This window comes from Lagopus leucura, unplaced genomic scaffold, assembly GCF_019238085.1.
Source record: "Lagopus leucura isolate 7727_CA_CO unplaced genomic scaffold, USGS_WTPT01 34080-0_obj-0_obj, whole genome shotgun sequence".
Taxonomy (NCBI): Eukaryota; Metazoa; Chordata; class Aves; order Galliformes; family Phasianidae; genus Lagopus; species Lagopus leucura.
The window spans coordinates 1-23,898 of NW_024962905.1; the positions used below are offsets into that span (position 1 = coordinate 1).

The 23,898-nt window shown below is 43.2% G+C and overlaps 2 protein-coding genes across 4 annotated transcripts; one reads left to right on the forward strand and one right to left on the reverse strand.

Annotated features, from left to right (window-relative positions):
- The first annotated feature begins 1,832 nt into the window (after window positions 1-1,832).
- CUNH15orf62 (chromosome unknown C15orf62 homolog) lies at window positions 1,833-6,742 on the forward strand. The gene is made up of 2 exons (XM_042891024.1): window positions 1,833-4,943; window positions 5,380-6,742. The coding sequence occupies exon 2, from the start codon at window positions 5,498-5,500 to the stop codon at window positions 6,026-6,028; it is 531 nt and encodes a 176-aa protein (XP_042746958.1). The 5' UTR covers window positions 1,833-4,943; window positions 5,380-5,497; the 3' UTR covers window positions 6,029-6,742.
- Window positions 2,860-18,979, reverse strand: DNAJC17 (DnaJ heat shock protein family (Hsp40) member C17). 3 transcript variants are annotated; one of them, XM_042891021.1, is made up of 11 exons: window positions 18,853-18,979; window positions 17,128-17,197; window positions 16,322-16,380; window positions 14,959-15,046; window positions 14,460-14,542; window positions 13,948-14,053; window positions 12,444-12,493; window positions 11,858-11,935; window positions 11,101-11,181; window positions 10,180-10,308; window positions 2,860-3,070 (listed from the first exon to the last, which is right to left on the reverse strand). In XM_042891021.1, the coding sequence occupies exons 1-11, from the start codon at window positions 18,928-18,930 to the stop codon at window positions 2,948-2,950; spliced, it is 945 nt and encodes a 314-aa protein (XP_042746955.1). In that variant the 5' UTR covers window positions 18,931-18,979; the 3' UTR covers window positions 2,860-2,947. The 3 variants fall into 3 exon arrangements, with proteins under 3 accessions (XP_042746955.1, XP_042746956.1, XP_042746957.1); XM_042891022.1 differs by having other exon boundaries at window positions 2,860-3,087; XM_042891023.1 differs by lacking the exon at window positions 2,860-3,070 and adding an exon at window positions 9,679-9,987.
- Between the last annotated feature and the right edge of the window lie 4,919 nt (window positions 18,980-23,898).

Genomic DNA, 23,898 nt, shown 5'->3' on the forward strand with positions numbered 1-23,898 from the left:
TCCTCCATCCCTTATCTCCATCCCTTATTTAATGTGCAGGGGCAGAACGCTTGGACATTTGGGTTGCAAAGCCAACCCTGGGCTACTGCAAAATGGGATTCTGAGTAGATGCTGGACAATGTCCCCTCCACCTCCTGTCATAATAAAGGCTATCAATCAATGCTGCTACTTTTAAATAGCAAACCATCTAAAATCAGACTAAAAGTCACTGCATTAGGATGCTCTTGCTGTAGCCCCACTCCCACACACAGCATGTGCTCACTCACCTACCTTTGGCATACCTGGGAGCCAAAGGCTCATGTACATACAATGGGCACGTGAAGAATTCCTCTCCTCTCTAGCATGACCTCTGTCCCCTACTGGCTTCAGGCTGAAAGACTTTACAAATGTCCCCATCCTGATTCAGACTGCTCGCTTGTGAAGAGGGTGGCACACTTAGTAGACATCGTGCAAGATGTTTTGTTTTGCTCAGTGTGGAGTTGTATTTAAGGCCCTAGGCCACTTAGCTTGCCTTCTGCTTTCAGCTCAGTCACTCCAGTTTAGGTTCCTACAAATAACAGCCCCTGCCTCAGCTACTTCCTCTGCATAATGGCAATAATATTTACCATCTCCAACATGTAAATCTGGAGGTGGCAAGCCTCTTAGAGAAAGCATTAAGTTCAAAGACACTATAATAATAGATATTATCTTTATACCACATCTATAATTATTGCATACTCTGTCTTGAGAAGCTGGAAAAATACCTTCACATTTGAGTGACATTTTATGCTTTAAAAATGCTCACCACTATAAATGTTTTTCAATGTTAGCAACTTTGGAAATGCTTTTGGGTCTTTTTTTATTATTAGCATGAAAGTCAGGGAAGTCTTTGTTAGGATGCCCAACCGAGATCATCAACCATCCCACAGCCCATCATTATCAGCTTATCAGGCACGGTGAGTCATCTAAGAGTTACACAATTATGAAACTTATCCCATCTGCTTGAATAAATACTGCAGCCCAAACAACTGTGTTAAAGGAACAGAAAGGCTGCCAAATCCAGCATTAAAGGACAGACTTGCCATTTCAGTTCTGCCACTTCCTAACCTAATTCAAATAGTTTTATGCCTGTGTTGTGCTATTCTTTATGGTAAGAGCAAAGCAGAACATTGGTATTTTACACCTTTAAAACAGATTAGTTGTTCTGTAAAAAGCTTCCAGAACAGTCCAGCCATGTAAATTGAGGTCTGCTGAAAGCAACAGCAAACAGGGTCTGATAACAGGGAGTTACCAGGCCTGCAAGCTGCAGGAACACGGGAACAACAAAGAAAAAAAGATCTTGCTGTTACAACACTGTAAATCTGCTGTCCTACATTTTTTCCCTGCTTTGCAGAGACCATTCTCTTTTTCCATGAATTCTGAGATATGATTCCCGTAGCTGTGGTTTAAGCTCAGCTAAGTAAGCAGCATGTGGCTTTGGATAACCAGTCCCCAAACCACACTCCAATTTAAGATCAAATTCCATTCTGAGCAGCTTTCTCCTTGGTTTGGAAGCTGTGGATTTTGGTCTTCCCCATCTGGTTAACCAAGGTGTTGCATCACACAGGCAATTTGCCAGATGTGCCCATGCAGTGTTTCGTACCAGTTAATTAGCGAGGCAGACCCAGTTCCACAAGGAAATTTTTGTATCCTTTTTCATCCCTGCTTTCCTCTTTTTCCCACTTGCAGCTGGGAGTACTATGTGAATGATGCACCACGGATAGTCCTGAACAAGCTGGAAACCTGTGGTTACCGGGTGGTGAGCATGACGGGTGTGGGCCAGACGCTGGTGTGGTGCCTCCACAAGGAATAGCAAAGAAGATTTCTGCATTCCACCTCAGCAAGGCCCTGCTGAGGGGATCATCTCACACCGGACTGACAGCAAACTTTTCCCCTTGAGTAATTCTTTTCTGTCCCAGACTCCAGGCACTCAGGCGTCAGGGGAGAAGCAGTGCAGAAGCAAGGGTTCACCTAATGGAAACTCAGCATCCCTGCCATTTCCTAAGACCTTGGGGGGAGGAAGGTATGCCCAGTCCAGATTATATCATGCACATAAAGCAGATGGCTCTAACTCTACATTCATTGAATGCAGTCTGGCAAATACCATCTTTCTGCAATTTAATAATCTATTTAGCGTGCACTGAAAGGAGCTCAAATCACAGCCTTGCTGTCTGTTCCTCAGGGCTGTCTCAATGGGCATGTGCTGAACTGTGAATTCAGAACAAACCTCCTTCCAGATCTTGGAGGGGATGTATGGAGGTCAAGAGTGATAGGTGCACTATCTCATCTCCAAAATGAAAGTAAAAACTGCTTAACCTACACAGTGCTCTTGCAGAATCTCTTCATGAGCAGCAAGACCAGCTTCCCTCCCAGTCAGGGCCATGGTTTGAAAGCCTGATGCTGCTGTCTCAAGTTCCATTTGAACATAACACATTGATTCCCAAAGTAGCCCTAGATCAGCACAAACAGGTCTTGTAAACACTTCAATTATGGGCTACATAAACCTAATGGCAGCAGTTGCAATGCTGCATCGTTTGGGACTGTATATCAATCCTGATGTAGAGGTAACACCAATAAAACATTTCGCTAGAGAGACTGATATCTTTGTGTGGGTTATTCTGATCAGTTGGTGCCAAAGACTTCTCGATCCATAGTTCTTAAGCAAGCTTTCAGGAATTACGACACTTTTTTAGAAGTTTGGTGTTTGTTCTCATAGTACCTCTCAAATCCTGAATTCTGATCAGACAGCTATGCTGAACACAGAGGCTAACAGGGTAACACTGAAGCTTATGCAGTCATCTTTTCCCGTTCTCTGAAAAGTGCTGCAGGCACATACAACAGTTTTTAAAAAAAGGAGTTTTATTGCCTTAGTTAAGAAACAGCTTTGGAAATGAAGAATGATGGGGCGGGGAGAATCCATACTTTCATGCTAGGTGTGAGATTCTTCCTCATCTTCCTGCTTGAGCTGTGCAATCAGCTGCTGCCTCTCTGCTGCCTGGCGCATCCGCATCATCACCAGGCTCTCATAATCCCGCTCAGAGACCACAGATGCCTAGGAGCAGAAAACAACTGCAACACGTCAAGGATAGTGCACATTGCAAAGTCACTGACTCCCCACAGTCCCCTTCTAATGTAGGCAGCAAATGACAGCTGGTATCTCAGAGCAAAATGGTAGCTTTGCCATTCTCCTTTCCAAAGTCACACTCACAACAACACACATTTGAGTCAGGAATGCAGCTCAGTGGACTATGACACCAGGGAAATTGGGTAAGGTGGGAAAACTGCCTACAGAAAGCAGGTGGCTTCATAGGAAACAGTGCTGACCCCTGACAGTGCTAGTCCTGAGACAAAGAATGGAACCATCAGGGTGTCTGAAATAATCTCTTGCTTCTCACAGTGAGGATAGATGGGGAAGCACGGCTTGCCTTGTTGTGGTTGGCTATTCTGGATGACAAGCTTCCTCTGCAAGTAAAACATTGATGCCCAAAGTCCAGCACACACTTCATTCATTATAAAGGCTAACGCCATAAAAACCAAACCTTTGTGACTTAGTTATGGAAGGAGCTGCACAGAAGAAAACCAGGTATGTTCCCAAACCTGGCACAAGAGTTTCAGTTCCCAAAAGCTCTTGGAGCCTTTCTGCAGTGTGTGATAGTAACTGTCATGTCAGCTACGAGGTGATTGCATACTACTTAATAAATGTAGGCAGCAAATGACAGCTGGTATCTCAGAGCAAAATTGTAGCTTTGCCATTCTCCTTTCCAAAGTCATTTCATATTAGTAAGTGGCCTTACTGATTTCAGGTGTATTTGAAGTGCCACAGTGCTTGGAAACATCCATCTCATTTGCTTGATAGTTTAGCCAGAAATATGAGCATCTTGATAAAAAGTGAACAACAAACAAACAAACAAACAAACAAACAAGAAAAACCCCTCAAATTCATTTTTCTAGGAACTAAATTTAGTGGTGATTTAAAGGATATCTTGAATAGAAACTAGAAGGGATGAAAAGACAGTAGACTGGCAAAAGTTCTGCAGGAAAATGGAGCAAGGAAAGTAGTTACTCCAGCTGCAGAGTACCTAGCTGTGAGGACAAAATAGAAGCCCACAGTAGATGAGAAACTTAGAGTGGGGAATTAAAGAAACTAATATGCTGTAATTGGTATCTTTGGAACTGCATGAATGAAATAATCTTTCAGTACTGTACAGCACAGATTTTCACAGTGTCTGAGAAAGCAACAGATTGTATCAGCCTTCAGTGGCAGAACAAGGTTTCTTCAAAGTTCCTGTCCACTAACCACAGATATTTACTGTCATCTGCCTGGCTGAATGAAATAGGCTACATGAGACTCATGCAAATGAGTCACCCATACAAACCTGAATCACTACCTCATGCTCTGGATTTAAATTTAAAACAGATGAGATTATTTTCTGCCTTGTATGGGAGTCTTGCTGATAAAACAAGCCATTAGAAGTGGCAGTAGAGAAGAAGCAGTCTGATTCAAGATGGGCTCCAAGTTGACATTCACGTTGACAGTTCTCAAGCAGTCTGGGTGCCTGTCTCTGAGCGAGCTTGCCTTCTCCTCAGGCAGAGTGTGGGCTGATGCTTTGCCACTTTACACCTACTTCCTGCAATCCTGGCAATTACCAATTGTGTAAAACCCAGTTTCTGACGTGGCTGACTCAGCAAGGGCTTGGCTCAAAACAAATACATATGCACAAGGAACTGCAGCCTGGGAAGCAGTGACAAGAGGCACATGAAGAGAAGGCGGCATTGTGGATTTTTATTGCTCTAGGTCCCACCTGGCTGAATTGCCCCTGGACTTTCTTCTTCCAGAATCTCAGAGCATGGTGGTCACCATTCTCTCAGTACATCAGCAGTTTCTCCTCTCTGCCTGTTGGACTCAGGTGCAGCTCCGACATACCGTAAGTCTATTTTGCATTCCATTTTCCTAATGCTCATCTTCTACATCACTGTTTTGTTTTCTTTTTTTTTTTAAATTTACCTTTGACTATTTCTTTGGTTTTCTTCAGTGTTACTGAGTCACCAGCTCCCTTCCTAACCACCCACTGAGATTTTTATACTGTGCCCTTCATCATGAAGGTGGCTGGTTACCATGGTATCAAAGTGCCCTTCTGTTCTAGATGCTAGATTAAATCTGTTCTCATGGTGACTGTGTGCCTTTGCTATTTTTCATCAGCTTGTTTCTGTGGCACAGATTTAACAAGCTCAGACATCACCATTCCTTCTCCACTGAACAAGACTCCCTAATATACCAGACGGGTCAACTGCTCCTTAATACAGAGATATAGTGTGAAGTTTGCATTTCCTGCAATACCAGCATCTCTGTTTTCCTTCCAGCTACAGGAACAGGGAAAGAAGAGGTTGTTCCTGTTGTGCGACTTGCTGCTGAGCCTGTGACAGAAGTTCACCACCTGACTGTGAAGAGTCAGCAGTTTTCTCTTTGCTTTTTATCAGAATGGATACTTGGCGGAGAGGATCCATTAAGTCTACAACATTCTTCAGACGTTTCTCACTCAGGAGACACAAAAAGTTGGGCAACCAGGTCATTATCCTGAACAAGAACAGCCACACACTGGACAGTGATGGACAGTGCCAGAAGAGGGAATGCTTGAGGGATCTGAAGGACAAGTCTGATTACCTGTCGTGTCAGAGTGAGCAAAACCTGGCCAAGGCACAAGCACCTCCTAAGCCACCCCGGCTGTACCTGGACAGCTCTAGCTGCCCTAACATCATCGATCACACAGATTCTCACTCTGATGTCTCCTTTTCTGGTGCTTCTCATCAATACAACAAAGCCACTCAAACTCAGTTCCACAAGGACCAGGCTACAGACTGCGTGACCTCAGAGACTGGCTCCCAGAACAGCACCACTCTTTGTGACCTGTCTGATCCTTTCCTGTCCTTCAAAGTGGACTTGGGGCTATCACTTCTCGAGGATGTTCTGCAGACCCTCAGGAAACAGAATCCAAGAGATTATGCCATTTGAAGGTATTTATGACTTAATGTATCAGATTTACCTGCTGCTGGTGCCAGTTTCTCTAGTCCTAACAGGAAGAAGGATACTGCAGCACCCCTGTTGCGCGTGGTCTGTTTTATTGTTGTTGCCTTACCCGTCACAGGCTGTTCTTGTCCTCATCAAGAAGTCCTTCAGAGCAGAACTGACAGGCTCCATGCCTAGATGAGAGCCCTGTCTTCTGGAACCTTGTGTGCAAGTTTCCACTCTCCACACTGGGAAATTCTCACCCTTGCCTATGCACCTCCTCCTCACTGAAGACTGGTATTGTTTAACTGAAGACTTGTTTTGGGGATGTGGCTGTGACACTGCAGAGTTTGGACAGAAAGGGGTATAGCATACATAATTTGTGGATAAGCAGGCAGCTTGTAAGGAGACAGTGTTACTGTCTCAAAACCATAGCTATGGCAAGGGTCAAGAGACAGAAACTGATGGTTTCTGCTCCCAACATGTTTGGATGTGAAAAAAAAATCAAAGTTGTTCTTCTCCCTTTATTTCTTTTTATGTGAGTTTTTCTTTTTTTTTTCCCCCTAATTCAAATGCAGTTGGTACTTGCAGCCTGCAAACAGGTAACCATCTATATAAGCTCATAATACAGAAACAGCAGTTTATTTAGTCTACTAGCAGAAGAAATTTCTCTAGATACTGCTGCCTGAAGCATGCACTGACCTATCAGCTGTACAGACACGGAAGAATAAATGTTTCTGTGATTGGAAGTGCCTTGTTGCCTCATTTCATTGGTAGTGAGCCAAAACAACAAAGGCCAGGTAGCAGGAGCATAGGTTTCTTATCTGTAGTGATCAAGATCAACCCTCTCTGCCACCTGCGGCATACATGAAGGTGGGAAAAGCAGCTCTGTTTTTCTGGGTTGGGAAAAGGCTAGAGCTATTCATACCCACTTTCCCTTGAGAAGGAGAGTGCAGCAGACAGATCAGGACCAACATCCAGTGTAGAAAGGAACACAATTCTTCATTCTGTGAGGTGGAAAATGCTCTGCCAGGCTGAGTACAACTTAGGCACTACCATGCTGAAAAGACAGTGCACAACCTACTGGGTCATCAATGCCTTATCTTGTTTTCATAGCTAGATAAGAAACTAATGCTCTTCAAAAAACAAAAAACCCACAAAAATCCCATGGACCCAGACAAACATGAGCTTTGGAAACAGCAAAGTGCAATCCCAGAGAAGGCATTGAACTCAGCCAACAACCTGATGTGAATCTGGTGAAGTCAGATAATATAATACATTTGCTGAAGCCTCAAAGGTTAGAAAAGATTGCAACAGGATATGTGACAGAAAGCTTTTCTCAGCACTTTACTGTGGCTGAATGGATGGTCAAAAGTGAACGGGAGCACGTAGGGTGACACCACCAGGTGCAATGATGACTTTCCCATGAGCAAGCACTTTATGCCGTTGTAGTGACAAAACAATATAAAATTAGTGTACACAATAGTTCTCACAGCACTACACAGTCTGTGTGCTTTGAACCAATCAGAGCTGCAGCAATCAAATAGTTGTTGCTCTCAAGTATCCTAAAGTAACAGTGGTCAAACCACAGCTTTTGTAGTTTTCTAATTTGTAAAGCTTAACCCTCCTGTTGTCTAGGAAGGACAACACTCATCCTTTGCCATGGGATGAAACAGGTCAGCAAAAACTGTGGAGGTATGCAATTTGCAACTCACTGCCTCCTCACAGCGTGATGTTTCAGCAGTCAGCCCTGATTTCTCCTAGGAACTGCTTCCAAAGGTGTCCTGGTGTAGCCTGTCTGTGGGTCTCCATTATTTGTGGTCTTTGGTGCACAGCTCCTGGCTGCCAACCCCACGCATGGAACACAGACAGGATGGGTAGTGAGCGTGTTGCCATGAGAACAGTGCAGCTCTTCAGCTGTCTCCTGAAGCAGAGCAGGGAAGGAGCTGCATTTGCACAGAGTGGGAGCAAACAGAAGGTGGAATCGGACAAAAATAGGAGCTGCCCAGAGACACCAAAGAGGAAGCGAGGGCAGCTTAAAATCAGAATGAGCCTGAAAGAAAGAACATAGCCCCTGATGGATGGAAAGCCAGACTGTGTATGAAAGAGATAAGGTAGGTAGTACACTGCGGCAATGTCAACTGATAACTGAAAAATGTCATTTGGAAGACTGGAACTGAGGAGCTGAGAGCAAAGACAGCTATGACAGCTAGAAACAGTAAGGTCAAGAGAAGGGATTACCAAGTTGTACATTCTGGAAACATCCACGCAGAAGCAGCAGCTTTGAGCTGCTTCTTTTCCCAAAGCAGGACTTTGGGAAAGCCTAATGAAGCAAATAATAAAACAAACCGGAGCAGCTTGGGTATCTTACCCTAGACAGCAAGACAACAATGTAATTAAAGAAGTCACTGCTGCTTACACATAAAAGCAGTAGAAAGAACACAAGCATTAGAAGCGTAGCTCTTGGAAAAGGTTGCAAATCACTGTCCAGAACTCATCATTTAGAGAACAAACAATGTAATGATGAAGCTATGCTGGATCGAACAGAGTAACCAGCTCCACACAGCATGAACTCCATTTGCTGCTTTAGCCTGTCCTCCCTTGCTGCTGCTCCACCATCTAATCCTTCACAGCAGGCGGACACTGCAGTTTCAAATTAACAAGCTTTCGTCATGGAAACAAGCCAAGATCAATCAAACAATAAGTCTTCAATACTTGAAAATGCACAGGTAAGAATACACTACCAACCTCTGCACTAGTGGCTCCCCTCTCCTCCTCTTAGGTATGAATGAGCTCTCCAGAGCCAGTTCTAGTTCTCTGCTAGTGAGGGATACTCAAATACACTCAACTGAATCCTGCTTTTCTCCAAAGCATTTTGGCTACCTTTCTGAATCTGCTCTGCCTGCAGGACTCATTGTGCATGGAGACCTGCTTGGCTATGGGCTATGATCCTCAAACTGCCATTGCTTGAAATGTCTGAGAAGTGATGCTGCTCAGGCCATGCTGTTCAAAATAGAACATAGAACAAAAAAGCAGAACTAGGATAGCAGCAAGGCATTCTGACATGTGAATACAGTACTTGAGAAGTCAGGAGAAAAAATATTAAACAATCTTACAAACTGCTACAGTATTTTGGTTGTAAATGCATGGTCTGAGGGTACCTGTACAGCATGAGGCAGTGAAGGAGAAGAGAGGAAGTGTCACATGAAACTTGAATAGGAATTCAAATAGCCAGAGGATCTCAGGCCCCTTCACATTTTCTCTCAGAAAAGAAGCAACTACCCAGATCAGAACACAGGCAGAGCACGAGATATACTACACTTTGCTTTATAACACAGAATAGTTCTGCTCCAAAAGAAGTGGATACAATTCCCACTCCAAACAGGCGATAGAAGCACAAGGTAACTGATGGCCAACAATTTCATGCAGCACGGCACATTAGAGGAGACATTTTCTATGTTTTAGCCACTACATATTGTATTCCAATCACAAAAGAGATAATACGCAAAATTCTCAGCAGCAGCTTCACATTGAACATCCAGCGGAATAACCAAGAAGTTGGCAAATACTTTGCACTTGAAGTGTCTACCAAGCTGTACCAACACTAGTAAAGAAGAACCAAAACAGAAAAGAGCTCTTTAAAAGAATATTTAATTTGACACTATTTTAGTTTTCCTCCTGCAGACCCTAAGAACATAGGTTTGCTTTTAGCATTGAAATTTCACCCTCTTGTGAATGCAGTAACTAAACCTCTCTAAAGGTTCCATACCTCTTTCAGTGAACTACCTGCCAAAGGATTTCACAGTTGAAGTACACTACACTAAATTCACAGAAGAATGGAATTAGAGGCTTTGTGTTGAGCAAGGAGCATCCTTAGTTTTCACTTTTAAGAGGGGGATATTGTGCAAACATCCAGTTGTTCAAGTAGCTTGTACCTCAATGTATTGCTACACTGACAGAAAGTCCTTTAAAAAAAAAAAAAAAAAAAAGTCACTGCCTAAGCATAAAAAGTTTCATCAAGAAGCCAGTCATCTCTCTATCAGTTTATTTTCTTGTTTCTCTAGGGATCAATGCATCCTACCATATATGCAAAGCACGCCTAAGTTTAGGTTGCTATAGAAACAGATTTAAGTAACAGCTGCATATATTCTCCTTACCTGTGAAGTCCTAGGCCGACCACTGCTGTCAGAAAGGACACAGCTGGGATTGCTCTGGGGCTGGCCTTCCAGCCAGGAAATCTTTAGAGGATTATCTGTCAGGCCAACTTCATTCTTCACAGCCATTTCCTACCAATGAAAATATTCCATCATCACCATCCGAATTTTTGGTCACACTCCCTCATAGATTGCTCACAATCCTAGGAGTTTTTCTATCTCAGCCTGTTATCAAGGTCAATGAAGATTTCACAGCTTCCCTACATGAGAAGCACCCTTCAAGGTTCATTTCTGCACCAAGGATGGGTAAAACATCGCTGCCAGCATTTCTGATAAACAGAGCACAGACAGTTGTGGGTTTCTGGTTGCTTTATTATTATTATTTTTTTGCAATTATTTGGATAGATTAAGTGAAATAACTGGTTACAAAAAACAACAAAACCCTTGTAAATTCAAGTAGATGGAACTACTAACATCACAGGTTTATTTCATTACAGTAGCTACTGTACAGATTACTTTTATTTCCACAGTAACATGAATTATTATAACTCATCATGAGTTAAGGCATTTTAGATTCTTTTAAACTGCAAATGCTTGATATAATCCCTAAGATGCATTAAGCCCATCACCCCCAGTGAGAGCTGGTTAAATAGTTTGGTGCCTGCCCTTTAAAGCAGTGTCTCTTCCCTCAGAAGCTTACATGCACAGCCTACTTGTTTATGTGCATGATCTGCTCTGAATTTATGCCTCAAGCTTTGCCACTCCCTTCATCTGTCTGTACCTTTAGACTCTCATTACCCTTCTCCATTGCCTTAATAACAAGGCAGCATTTCTAGGCTGTCAGACAGCTAACCCTTCCCTTCTGAATCACCCCCTTCTTGCCCACTCTCCACTGCACGCTTCTGTGGTCTCCACCAGACTTACAGCAGCTTTAACAGTAGCAAATTCCACGACTGCACTTCCAACCTTCCTACTGGAGATCAACAAATTTAGCACGTCGCCATACTGTTAGGAGAGAGAAAGAAAAGTTAATTACAGACCCACAAGAAAAGTCAAGTTCACCTATGGCATGACTGCAAGGAAAACGTGTCTTTACAGACATGAGACTTGAGCTGTCACCCCTTCTGTCTTACATGATGCTTCCATTGATCCCAATCTGTCATAGTTTGTCCCTCCAGGAAACAGTGCAGAAGCTGCACATGGTTACAAACTTCGCTTCCAGCAAATCCCAAGGTAAGAGGGTTGTTTCACTCAGTGACAGGAGATATTCATCTGAATGAAGACCATATGCTGGGACTAATCTTATCAAAGGCTTGTCTGTTTCTGCCTCTGAACTCCCCACAGAAGTTAACATACAGTGCTTTAAGTAAAGGTAAAAGTGCACATTATAACCAGAGAGCCAGCCTAACATTTATAAAGGACATAAATTACTCAGGGGAAGAGTTTGCGGTTGCTCTGTTTCACTGGGGATCTCTGCTAGGAAGAAGGCAAACGGGCAACCAGAAACAGTTCACAACAAATGGATTGTGTTGACGATCTCTGAAAATGGCATGAATGAGAGGGCTCAACAAGAGAAGAAAATGAGCTACTCTGGTTTATATGGGGCTTTCCAGAATTTACTGTCCTCCCTTAGCACTGAAAGCAGGGGAACATCAAGTAACAGAAAAGCATGGGACAGAACCTTCTGCAGCATCCGCAGTAAAACTTCCTTTGAATATCCCCCTCCTGTCTCATCTTCTTTCCTGCATTTCCATTTTAGCTGGGAAATAAATGTGAGAAGTTAATTTTGTGCTTTTGAACATGCTGCCATGCTGAACACAGCTCACACCACCTGCAGAGTAATGAAGTTTTCTATTTACAGCTACAGTCCCAGAATGGCCAAGAAAATAACTTCAATATCAGTGTGCACAGGGAACAAATTATTTGGGGAACTGTGAGGAAGGACTCATGGGAGTTAAAACTGTACCTGAAGGTATATTAATGGCTGTACCAGGGTAATAAGTAGATGTTGCTCAGTGCCTAAAGCACAGATGATTCAATTTCAGGCTCAAATGTTTACATGAGAAAGTAAGAGAAGAAAAGAATAGGGGAGGAAGTGTATTTTAAATGCAGGGATGGGGAGGTATTAGCTTGCATGATATGCATTAAAGGATCTTCACCACCACTGTACAAAAGGGCATGCCAGCTCAGCAAAGGAGTCCTTTCTGTTCTCCAAACCTGCAAATATTCTGTCTTTTGCCAAAGCCATCTTCATAGAGATGACTTACTTTGAGTTTGGGAGTTATTCTGCCTTCTGCTCCATTTCCTATTTGGTTGCCTGAAGAGTGTAGAGGAAAAAATATATATATATAAAAAGATGTAAGAACATAGGTGAATGTGTGAAAATTCATCAGCTAAATAGCATTAGCACAAAATTTGTCCTGCGAATGTATTTATGGTAACAGCAAGTGCATATCTCAATTTTTATTGCAGTTCATCACTTCAGCACCCCAAAAGCCTTATATGACGTTATCAGTAGAAACTGTAGTGTGAAGTAAATATTGGATGTCAGCATCCTTCCCTTCCATGATTCCAAGACATCCCATGATCAAAGGCAGAAAACTGCTAAACAAGAAAACCACACGAAGGAAATCTGTTAGATCCTGTAACATTTCTCCCTGTAAATAGACTGTACTGGTAGGAACAAGCATGGAAAACTAAGGGAGGACAAAAAAAATCTCAACATTGAGACACAGCCTAAGAATTTAATCGGGTCTTACAACTAAATACTCAATAGTGAAGTGCTTACTAGTGATCTGCTCCTGTTCCACAGACCTCCTAAGTTCTCAACCAGAATGAACGCAGTAGGAAGCAAGAGACATTAAGTTTTTCTGTTCAACTGAAATTCTAAATAGCACTCTATCTTCTTTTGAAAAGTAGAATAAAACTTTCTGAAATATAGAACTGTACATTTGAAACCCACAGAGATGCAGAATGTTAGAAAAGGCAAATTTCTAGAGAGACACGTGGATGGGAATGAGATTCAGGAATACCAGAGGGATTCTAGATGCATCTCATCTGATCGTGTATGAAGGGGACTAATTACAGCTAGTGACCAGCCCCAAGAATTAGAGGGAGATAATCTCAAACATGATAACTTGCTGATGTTAAACAGGAAAACACCTGAATTTTGTGTTACTATACAACACATTGCTCATCCTGACAGACTTGTCCTCAGTCTTTGTACAAACCTGGGATGAGGACCACATATGCCTAAAAAGCATGAGAACCAAATTCCAGTAAGTAAAACCTCTGGAACTGTACACCATACAAAACTTCACTGTCTTCACTGCATCTCTTCTTGGTGATAGGTACTGAGGATTTTCAAAGGGATACAGTCAGTAACTTCGATGGCAATTTTTTTTTTTTTTTGTGCAACCTTGAATCAGTCCCTGTTTTGTGTACAACACTGACTGATTTAATTGTGATGGACAAGTAAGACTTTAGGTTTCCTTCCAGCACAGCTGCGGGGCTCCACATCAGGCCATCTACATTCAAAACTTTAGAATCTTTATTGAAGAGAAGCAACAATATGCTAAAGAGCAATCTGCCACATACAAGAAAAAAGCCTCACAGAAATGCTAATCTTTTTCTCAGCAAAGGTCTAAGTAGGATCCTATATGTGGCAAGATGACCAAGTCAAAAGGCTTCATCTGTATGCAAACCCTGCTCCATCTATAAAGAAGTTGGAGACCCAGGGGTACTCATTGTGGCTAAGCACTCCAGTCTCACCTATTTCACCTTGGATGCGCTGCTGTCTTTCAAGTTGGATCTGTTCTCGAATGAGTCTCTGCTGCTCTTCAAGCTGACGAGAGCCTTCTTCACGCAACCGTATTATCTAGAGCAAAGGTAAGACAGCATGGGAACAGTTCCATGCTTGACTCATGCCAGCTGAAGACTGCCAAAGACAGTTTTTAACTTAGCCCCATCTTCCAATGTAAACCTTCCATTAGCCCCACTGTGGCAGCTCCAGTGCTTATTTAATACTTAGACTCCTCCTGTTCCTAATGACATAGTCCCTGTCAGCCAGCATATATCCAATTAGTTATTTTCTGCTACGTCAAAAAGCAGGACTGACATTTGCCAGACTGTCATGCATGCCTCTCTTTCACAGAGCCCATTAATCCAAAAGGCTGGGGGACTGCTACACGGAGTTGCCACAACTCACGTGGTTTGCATTATGAATGTAGACTTTAAGCAGTTATTGTCAAAAGCAGCATACAAATCTAAGAATGGATCGTTACTTCTTGTTCTAAGGTCCTTGTTATCCGGATCTCCTCCTCTTCATTGTCACAGATCTGGGCTTCCCGTTCCCTGGCTTCAAGATCTGCAGAGAAAAAAACAAAATTAAAACGAACCAAAAAGAGTTTTCACTGCTGTTCAGAGGTGGGTGTAATGATCCAAAACTTGGCTACATCTATAACAAACTCAAAGTAGAGACATGATAGCTCTTCTGTGCAAGCACAGCAATATATTAGCAGTCCTAATGGGCATCAAAAGCCCCAATTCCTTGCCAGAGCAGAATCATCGCTAGCTGTGACAACTGGAGATTTCACATGGCTTCTGCATTGTACTGGATGGGCAATCAAATAAAAAAAAAAAAAAAAAAAAAAAAAAAAGAAAAAGCCATAGCAGATGAACAGCAACAAAACAATTCATGGTGACTTCCAGCATCAAAGAAACACAAGCATCCAGCTAATGAAGACTCCAAGCCCAAAGAAAATGAAGTTTTGATTTCATTACCAAGCTTTACTTTCTTTCGCTTCTCATCAAGCTTTTGTGTCCTTTCTGCTGCTTGCTTTTTGGCTTTTCTCACTTTGTCATATGCCACCTGTCAAAAAAACCCAACAGAACAGTGTAACTAGGTAAAGCAAAAGGGATAAAATGTGAAGCTGTGAGTAGAAGGGAGGTCAGCTACTGAAACACTGTAAGAAGAGGTGAAACATTTCCTGCTTCTTGCTAGCACTCTTAAAATGTTGGAGTTAACACAAATACTCTGAAAACATGAGAAGGACCTCCAGACTGAGCCTGAAAGAGTGAAGAAATCTAGGAGTAACTGTGAAGTTCACTGTAGAAAAAAATCTCACCCACCTATAGAGGTGAAAAAAATATTCTGTTTTTTTTTCCCTGAACAGGTCAAAAGTAAATTTAGAGGCACCAAAAACAAATCGAGTTTGATTTAGAACAAACTTCTATGATGAAAAAGGTACATTTTATATAAAAGATCTACTGATAAGACAGATGGTTGACTCACATAAATGTATCAGAGCAAAGACGACCAGAATTCCTCAGCTGCGACAGCACATCAACACTCAATTAGTGACTTAAGAACTGGGGTAAACTAGCAACTTTACTGACATCTGTTCAAACCATTACCGTAATCCCTCATATCATTATCCTTTATAATGTCTGCCAAAATTTGCTTTTAAATTATCTGAAATTTTAATATGCCTTCTCTCCTGAGTTTATCTGGATGGTATTACTTGCTCATGCTGACTCGCTTTCATGCTGTTTTTATTCCTGCTTTTCACATGTAATACTTTCAGGACTTGCAGAAGGCACTCAACCACTTCCTTACAGGAAGCCCGAGCTACATCTGGCAGCCTGCAAAGTTTGTGCAGCAAAAGGACAGAGATCACGACTATGACTCAGCTTTTCTGTTCAAAAGCCTCGTGCCCCACTGAGAGAAGGGCTCTGAGCCTTAGTGATCCCATGTCTAGATACTATTTACTTGTCACATCTTGATATCAAGGGAACCACAAATGCACCACTGCCACAGAAACTGAACCAATCACTGGTGGTTATTGAATTCTTTAAACGAGATAGGTCCCAACTGAGCATGTTATTAAAGACAGTATCCCACACTCAGTGCAAACAGAGCTACTCCCAGCACATCAGAACAGAAAAAACATTTATCAAAGCTCTTATCTGGCACCTGCTATTTCATCTCATGGAAGACTACAGGTAATAACAGACAAGACTTGCATTCACAGAGGCTCTACTGGAGAAGAGATCAGGCCAGACAGGATGAGAGTTTCTACTACTTCTCCAGCATGCAGAGTAACACCATACAGTTCCAATATAACTGAGGAATAGGCATCCTTACCCTTGCTGCTGCATCTGTCAGAACAGCTAAGGCCTGAGACAGCTGGTGGAAGACTTCCGCTGGGAATTAGAAGAAAAAAGGGTAAGATACAGAAAACCACGCTAGTGGCCTAGAGATCAATCAGAAAAAAAAATAATCCCTTCTGAAAGAGACCTGCAGAACATCAGAAAGAAGAATAATCCTTCCAAAGCATTTTGCAAGCCAACTTACAAACAAAATCTGCACAGTTGAAAGAACATTTGTTACATAGACTTCAGTGTAGATCACAAAACAAAAATAGCAGAAATTTTACTATTAAGAGAAACCTTGCAAACATGATCTCAATATAACCATCTCATTAACAGCTTTTTGGCCTGAGCTACAAAACTCCCCTTTTACATCAGTTTTGCTGAACCACTTGCTTGAGGGATACACATATGAGCTGAAGGCCTCTTCATACACTTCAGACCACCTCCCAGCCTTCTGCATACATCAAAACCTCCAGCTCTATTCCTATTTCTGCTAAAGATCTTTTTTATTCATAGTGACAATTCCCATACCACAGCTACAAAACTTCAATCTTTAAGAGCACAGCCTATCAATCTGGAACATGAAAGACACAGAATAATATTTTGAGAAGTCATTGAGGAACAACGTTCTTCCAGTTACCACCACTGTTCTTTGCATATGTGTACGTCACATGACACAAATCTAGGCATTCTCTTAATTGCATAAAGACAGACCTGAAATTAAACAGAGACACTTCCAGGAGTTTGTTTTCACACATACAGACAAGAGAAGCTTGCAGCCATACAGTTCTATCTCACCTGCTCGGGGATTATCTGGGTTCTTATCTGGGTGACAAGTCAAGGCCTTCTGGCGGTACGCTTTCTTAATCTACAAGAGCCAGAGATCTGTCAGTTGTTGCTTTCATTTAGTCCATGCTGACAAACGCAACTTGGTAAAAAAAAAAAAAAAAAAAAAAAAAAAAAAAAAAAAATTAAAAAAAAAAAAGTAACACTATAGGAACAAGAAAGTTACAACTCAGTCGTGGATGTTTGTTTTTGTCGTCCTTTGTTTTGTTTAGTTTAAACCACATCTCTCACAAGCAGAAGGCTTGATTGAACCAACATTCACTTATGTTACTGCATACTCCCCATGCCTGATAGAAAAGTCCACTTCTAGAGTGCTGACAGCACTATTAGTACACCATGTTAGAATATCTTCCACTAGTCTACTCAGTGAAGCAACCTGCCCTTTTTAATCACACTGTTCTATAAGGATAAGCATCTGAGCCTAGGACACACAGTAGGCAGGCAGCCACATTTTAAATGAGCTTTCAGCTTTTTGAAGCTTGAAGTTTTACTTCAAGGTACACTGTATTATAGTGATGTAATATATGATCAAAGTCGAGTCCGGTTCAGAAACTTTGGCAATTTCCTAGCCAAAGAGATGCTCTACTCTTTACAGTTATTTGAGAAAGAGGTAATATAGTCCACTGTGCAACAACTGAACTTGGCAAGGTGAAGTTTTTTGACCAAAGACTGTTTAATCACTTCTACACTTCAGAGAAAAAGATTACAACTTTATGGACTAAGTCACTAGTAAAGTTTTTATAATGTGAGTTTCCCTCCTCAGCGGAACATCTACATGCAAGAAAATGCATGCCAAACAATTTTCAGATGGGATGGAATAAGTGGTGGCTGAGCACAACCTGGTGGATAAAACAGATGAAAGGAAAATGCAGCTGAAGCCTAGCAGACATCATCCCATCCCTTCCATAAGCAAGACCCCAGTAAAGAAGAGTTACATCTCTTCAACATGCCATATAAACAGTTACTGGAGTAACCCTTGCTTCCCTTTCTTTGTCTCTTCTGGCAAAGTACCTCTGAATACCAGTGGGCTTTGCATTGCTTCAAGTATTTTACATCAAGGACTGCACTCTACACAACACTTGTCAATTTAAGTCACTCTGTAACACCCACTTCACCACTTCCTCATCCTTTTTCCCATCCCAGGAATCAACAGCAAAGTCCTTCACCTCACTGAGCCCTGTGAACTGTATCTGACGTGCAAGGCAACATATCAAGGCAACATATTTGCTGTTACACACTGTCTCTGGCTTCCACGATTTACCTGCTGCACTTGAAAGAACAAAGAAAAAGCTGAAGTGGGGGAAAGAAAATCGTTATTTTAACCACGTTCAGGTGCTAGAGCCTTCTTCCCCTCCACCGGACCACTTTCCCAGTTCAGTCCTGTCAGTCATTGGGGCAATTACCATCGACCTAACTATTAAGTTAAAGAGAAAATATAAAGACACCATAGCAAATCCACAAAACTAACGCGATGACTTATGATGCTAGGTACCTAAATCGCTCTCTAGTCATTGGATTTCTGCTAAACACTGCGGAGCTCCGAGGGCTAATGAAGGAATGGCTGAGAACACTTTCGCAGGTCAGTTCAACTGATGTCACCCTTCCCAAGCCAAGATCCATCCCCACAGGTTTGCGGTGAGAAAAGGGAAGGGTAAAGTGAGGCAATACAGCTCTGACCTCCTTCTCCGACACCTTCTCGCCGACCCCCAGCAGGCCGTACAGATCCAACTCCAGCAGGTCCTTATCGACCGCCATTTCGTCGTCGAGCGGCTTCTGCCCGTGCCCCCTGCTGGGCTCGCGTTGCCTGCCGGGAAACGGAGTCCTTCCTCACCGGCTCGCGCTGCTCAAGGCCAGTAGGAGTCGGGGACATTGACTACACGTACCAGTATGCTCCGCGGCAATAGGTCAGGGCGTCCGCTCCCAGTGGGCACAGCGGGGCGCAAGGCATACTGGGGGGTGTAGTTTCACGCTGGCTGCTGCCGGGGGAGCGGGGCGGCGGGGAGCTTCAGCTCCCGTCGGAGCGGCGCTGAGAGGCTGCCCACCTTGGAGGGGATGAGGGGGGCGGCTGGTTCTGTTCTATGACGTCCTAGCAGCTTACTGTACAGATTTGTGGGGTGGGAAATGGGAAATATGGGAAAAAAAAAACAGAAACAAAAACAAAAAAAACAACAACAACAAAAAAAAAAAAACCCACAAAAAACATAAGAAAGCACCAGCGTTGAGAAACAGGCGAGTGTCCCCTCGGGTGGGAGCTCACAATGTACGAGACCCGACAGTGCTTGTTCTCAAACTGTGACCGGTGTTCCAGGGACTGAGCTGGAAATCAGCAGAAACATTTGAAATAAATGTTTTATGTGCACATTTGTTCCAACTGAGTGTTCTCTCTGGCCAGCATGCCTCATTGCACTGGAATTCCTATAGTTTGCTAATAACATTGGCAGATAACATTGGCTGGATTCTCACATGAAGGTAGAACACTTCAGTGCATGGATGAGACCTCCGTCAACACAATGCACTTTCAGCTATTCCTATGAAAACCATGAAGCTTTCCACAAAAAGTACAAATGTACACAGCCAACTTTTTAATAGCAATTATTTTACAACAAGGGGTTTGTGACCTTTTTAATACATTCATTTCAATTCACAGTATGAATGATAACACAGTACAAAACCACAGCTTTAGTTGAATAGCACTGGCATACCACAAAAGAAAAGTATACATGATAATATTATGCATACCATTTACATGTTCCTATTCAATTCTGAGATTTAGAACCACGGTCCTTTCTCTCAGCTTTGTCTTTGCATTTTGCAAGGTGCTGGCAGCGAGTAGTGGAAAAGCTCTCTTACCTTAGATGTCCCTCTGAAGCTGCTCCTCACCTCCTTGTTTCTCAGGCTATCAATCAAGGGGTTCAGCATGAGGACCAGGAGCATGCAGAAGACTGCTGGTGCTTTCTTCTGCTCTATTAAGTACCTGGAGCTGGAATGGATGTAGCTAAAAGTAAGGGATCCAAAGAAAATGGTGATGGATGTCAGGTGAGAGGCACAGGTGTAGAAGGTTTTCTTCCTGCCATCATACAGGGGAGGGGCCGTGGGTGCCATTACTGAACCAGCGGTGGGCATAGGCACTGTTCCAGGAACTTATGAGAACACAGGTGTGGCCCCAGTAGCCCTCCAATTAGACGCTGCAGGAAGCCACAGAGGTGCCGCCCAAGGCACATCATTCTCTGCTCCCGACAAGACACCCCTGGCCCCGCCACTCCTTCTAGATGAATCCATTCCCAACTCCTCCTCCTGTTGCTCAGCCTCTGACTCTGGCTTGCTGCTCTGTTGAACTTCTGTAGCATCCTTCTGACCCCCCTTCGCAGGCTCCACACCCCCCTTTGTAGGCTTCTTCTCTGTTTCTTTGCCTTCCTTCTCAAGCTGACCTGACACTAATTCCCAAGTCATCCTCCAACACCGCTCCTCTGTTTCCACTGCTTTCAGAGCTCTTTCTAAGCTTCCCAAGGTAGCTCCCTTCAGTCCCAACTTAACCTACTCCCACAACTCCTCTGCCACCTTATCTAAATTCCTATGGGATAAGCCCTCTGTAGGAGTACTCCCGTAACCACAGCACTGAACCCAATTAATCAACGCCATTTGGGCTTTTGACAACAGCGAAACCCCTGCTTGCTTTCCCAGCAGCTTCAGCATACTCACTACTTGCTGCACAGAAGCCATAACATGAGCTGCTATCCCCTCATCCATGTGTGCACACCTCATCATGTCGGGTATAGGGACATAATCCCCCCCCCCGGCTTGAGCCGACCAGCATCTTCAGATGATCCCACTAGCTGATGGGAAGCCGAAACAGCTATCAACCGTTCTAATTTATTCTTCTTATCACCAAACGTGCGCCACTCTTCATCCTCAAAGAATGTCCCTGAATGTACAAACAAACCCTCTGCCTTACCAAAGGCTAGTAATCCCGGCACTTGCTTAACAGTACCCGTATCCACCCCTTGCTTCTCTAAGAACTGTAATAAATTTAGGGCTACCTCTCTTTCCAGAGTGCACTGCAACCCGCATCCCACCGCTCTCACAGCACCCACTTGAGACTATTGGAGTGCCACTCTTTGCCCTCTGGATCCGCGCAGACCCCTCTCGGTCGATCTAGGCAGCTATGCCCCCCAGCTCGCTGCTGCGACACTGGTGCTTCTGTCTGCACGCTTGGTGCTGAGTTGATCGCCAGTCCCTGTTCGGGCACCACTTGCTGCGGAGCTAAAACAGTAATGTGATCACTACCCGAGCAGGAAGCACGACAGGACTCAATACGAGTGATCCAGCTTCAGTTTATTAACGGTTACACAGAGCTTTAATAGCTAGCTTTAGCTATCATGTTGCCTTGCTATTGGTGGACAACAGTCGTTTCTAGGCAGAGAAGAATCTAACTACATGCTATCTGTTTTTGTCAACTCCCTTAAACCAAGTTCCTTTTTGGGGCTACTCCCTCCTGCTCACAGAAACATTGTGACCTGTTAGTCTCTAATTTTTCCATGGGTATACAATCTGTACTGCTATACAGGCTGTGCTCATACAACTCCTCATGGCCTCCTTGTTCCCAGAGCCATTTCCCAACAGGGAAGGATGACTTAGGAATATGTATGTTTGTAGGACACTGGAAAATCAGTGGAACACACAGGAACACAGACATTTAGGTCTATTAACCTGGTACTGGTCAATTCTCAGTCAGTCTGCACTCTCATCCCCTCACTTGTGCAGCTGCATATCTTGTAGAGCATGATCATTGAGAGTGCTGTTCTTTCTGGTTGATATGTCCTTTGGGTGGACTCAGTGTTCAACCTATACAAGAACTCATGCTGGATGCCCTGTAATGCGAGGGCTCATTGCTCTGGTTACTTATTTTTCATACAGATGTTGTGTTGTGTTTGGATGACTGAAAGAGAATGCATGACCTTGTAATAATACCTGGTCATGCAACTTGACCCATCCTAAATTAAGACTAAATTCACAAATTTATTTGGTCACACTCAATGAGCTGCTGGTTGTAGTTCAATGAGCTTCTGTCTCCTGGTGTCAGAGCAAAGCTAAGAACTGAAGGGAAAGAAGTGTGAAAGTAGAGAGAGCTGTGCACAATATAGCAACCTGGATCTTCTTAGAAGCATGCTGAGAATTGGCAGCCAACACACCTAGCATCATGCATTTCTAATGAGCATCTACACTGCAGTTTCTTACCTTAGACTGACTTCTCTAGAGCCCAGATTCAGACTGATGGAATTAGGTAACTATGGACCTGAAGTATATCTCTTTCAACCTCAAACAATTTTTAATTTTTGCTTGTTGTCTTGAATGCTTATCTTCCCACTTATCTTCTGAATGCCAGGCTGGAGTGATCTGATGCAACTTTCCAGGCTTATTACACTAAGAAATAATTTCGTAGGTAATTGGTCACCGAACTCTGTCAGTTCTTGCAGTTCAAAAATCTACCTGTCTTGATTCTCCATTGTTTCACTCAGCCTTAAGCCCTCTTCAGATCTCGAGTTTCTTGCATTGATTTTAGGAATGAGTTAAAGTCAGTGTGCAAAGAAAATTTTTATTTTAATGGAGAGATCCGCAGTGTGTTTCTGGGAGCTGAAGCTTGTGCCCTCTGTAATTCAGTGTTCCAAGGGCCTGATCATTTCCCTTGATGCTGTTCTGTAGGTGTTTATGGATTGCTTTCCTCACCCTAATGGCCTGAACCTGAGCAGCAGGAAATGCAAAGAGTCAGCTTTCATATCACTGGTTCTCTTTGAACCTGGTCAATAAATACAGCTTGATGTAATCAGCAATTTTAAGTTTTTCAGATAAACTGTGTAGAGACAGAGGTTAGAGGTTAGAGTTTAGACTTCATCTGCTTTGAAAGAGAAAATTCCTTGCCTTTTGGATGGGTTAGAAGGGACCTTACAAATCCTCCAGCTGAAATCCACACTGTAGGCTCATTGACTTCCACATCTTTTACCTCCTTGTTTCTCCAGCTGTAGATGAGGGGGTTCAGCAGTTCAGCATAGGGATCACCCCAGTGATTTTGTCTGTGTCCTGAGAGAAGCTCTTGACAGCTCACAAGTACATGAAGATAAAGGTTCCATGCAACAAAGAGACCACCATCAGGTGAGAGGTGAATGTGGAAAAGGCCTTGTGTTTGCTCTCCTTGGAGTGGATCCACAGCACAGTCAGAACAATGAAAATATATGAGATGAGGTGCAAATGATGCTGTTCATTACAAACAAACTGCCGGAAATGAAAACCAGCAACTCATCGAGAGCAGTACTGGAAGAAGAAATCTGAAAGAGTCACAGAATCATAGAATCCCAGACTCTCAGAATGGCTTGGGTTGGAAGGACCCCAGGGATCACCAAGTCCCATCATCCCTGCCACAGGCAAGGCCACCCACCTTCAGATCTGGTAGTAGATCAGGCTGCCACGGGCCCCATCCAACCTGGACTTGAACACCTCCAGGGACAGAGTATCCACAACCTCTCTGGGCAGGCTGTTCCAGCAACTCACCACTCTCTCTGTAAAGAGATTCCCCTGACATCCAATTGAAATCTTCCCTCCTGGAGGGAAGAGAGGGCTGTTATCACAAAAGATATGCTTCACCACATTTCAAGAGAAAAAATGATAGTTTTAGGAAGACACTGGTGTGTACCAAAGAGTTCAGACCCAGAAGTACGAACATTTCACCAA

Excerpts from the sequence above, each read along its gene's own strand:
- CUNH15orf62 (XM_042891024.1), top strand. The coding sequence starts at position 5,498 with ATGGATACTTGGCGGAGAGGATCCATTAAGTCTACAACATTCTTCAGA.
- DNAJC17 (XM_042891021.1), bottom strand. The coding sequence starts at position 18,930 with ATGGCGGTCGATAAGGACCTGCTGGAGTTGGATCTGTACGGCCTGCTG. Across the intron at positions 17,198-18,852 it reads AGAAGGTGTCGGAGAAGGAG|ATTAAGAAAGCGTACCGCCA; the intron begins GTCAGAGCTGTA and ends TGGCTCTTGTAG. Across the intron at positions 12,494-13,947 it reads GCGCATCCAAGGTGAAATAG|GCAACCAAATAGGAAATGGA; the intron begins GTGAGACTGGAG and ends TACACTCTTCAG.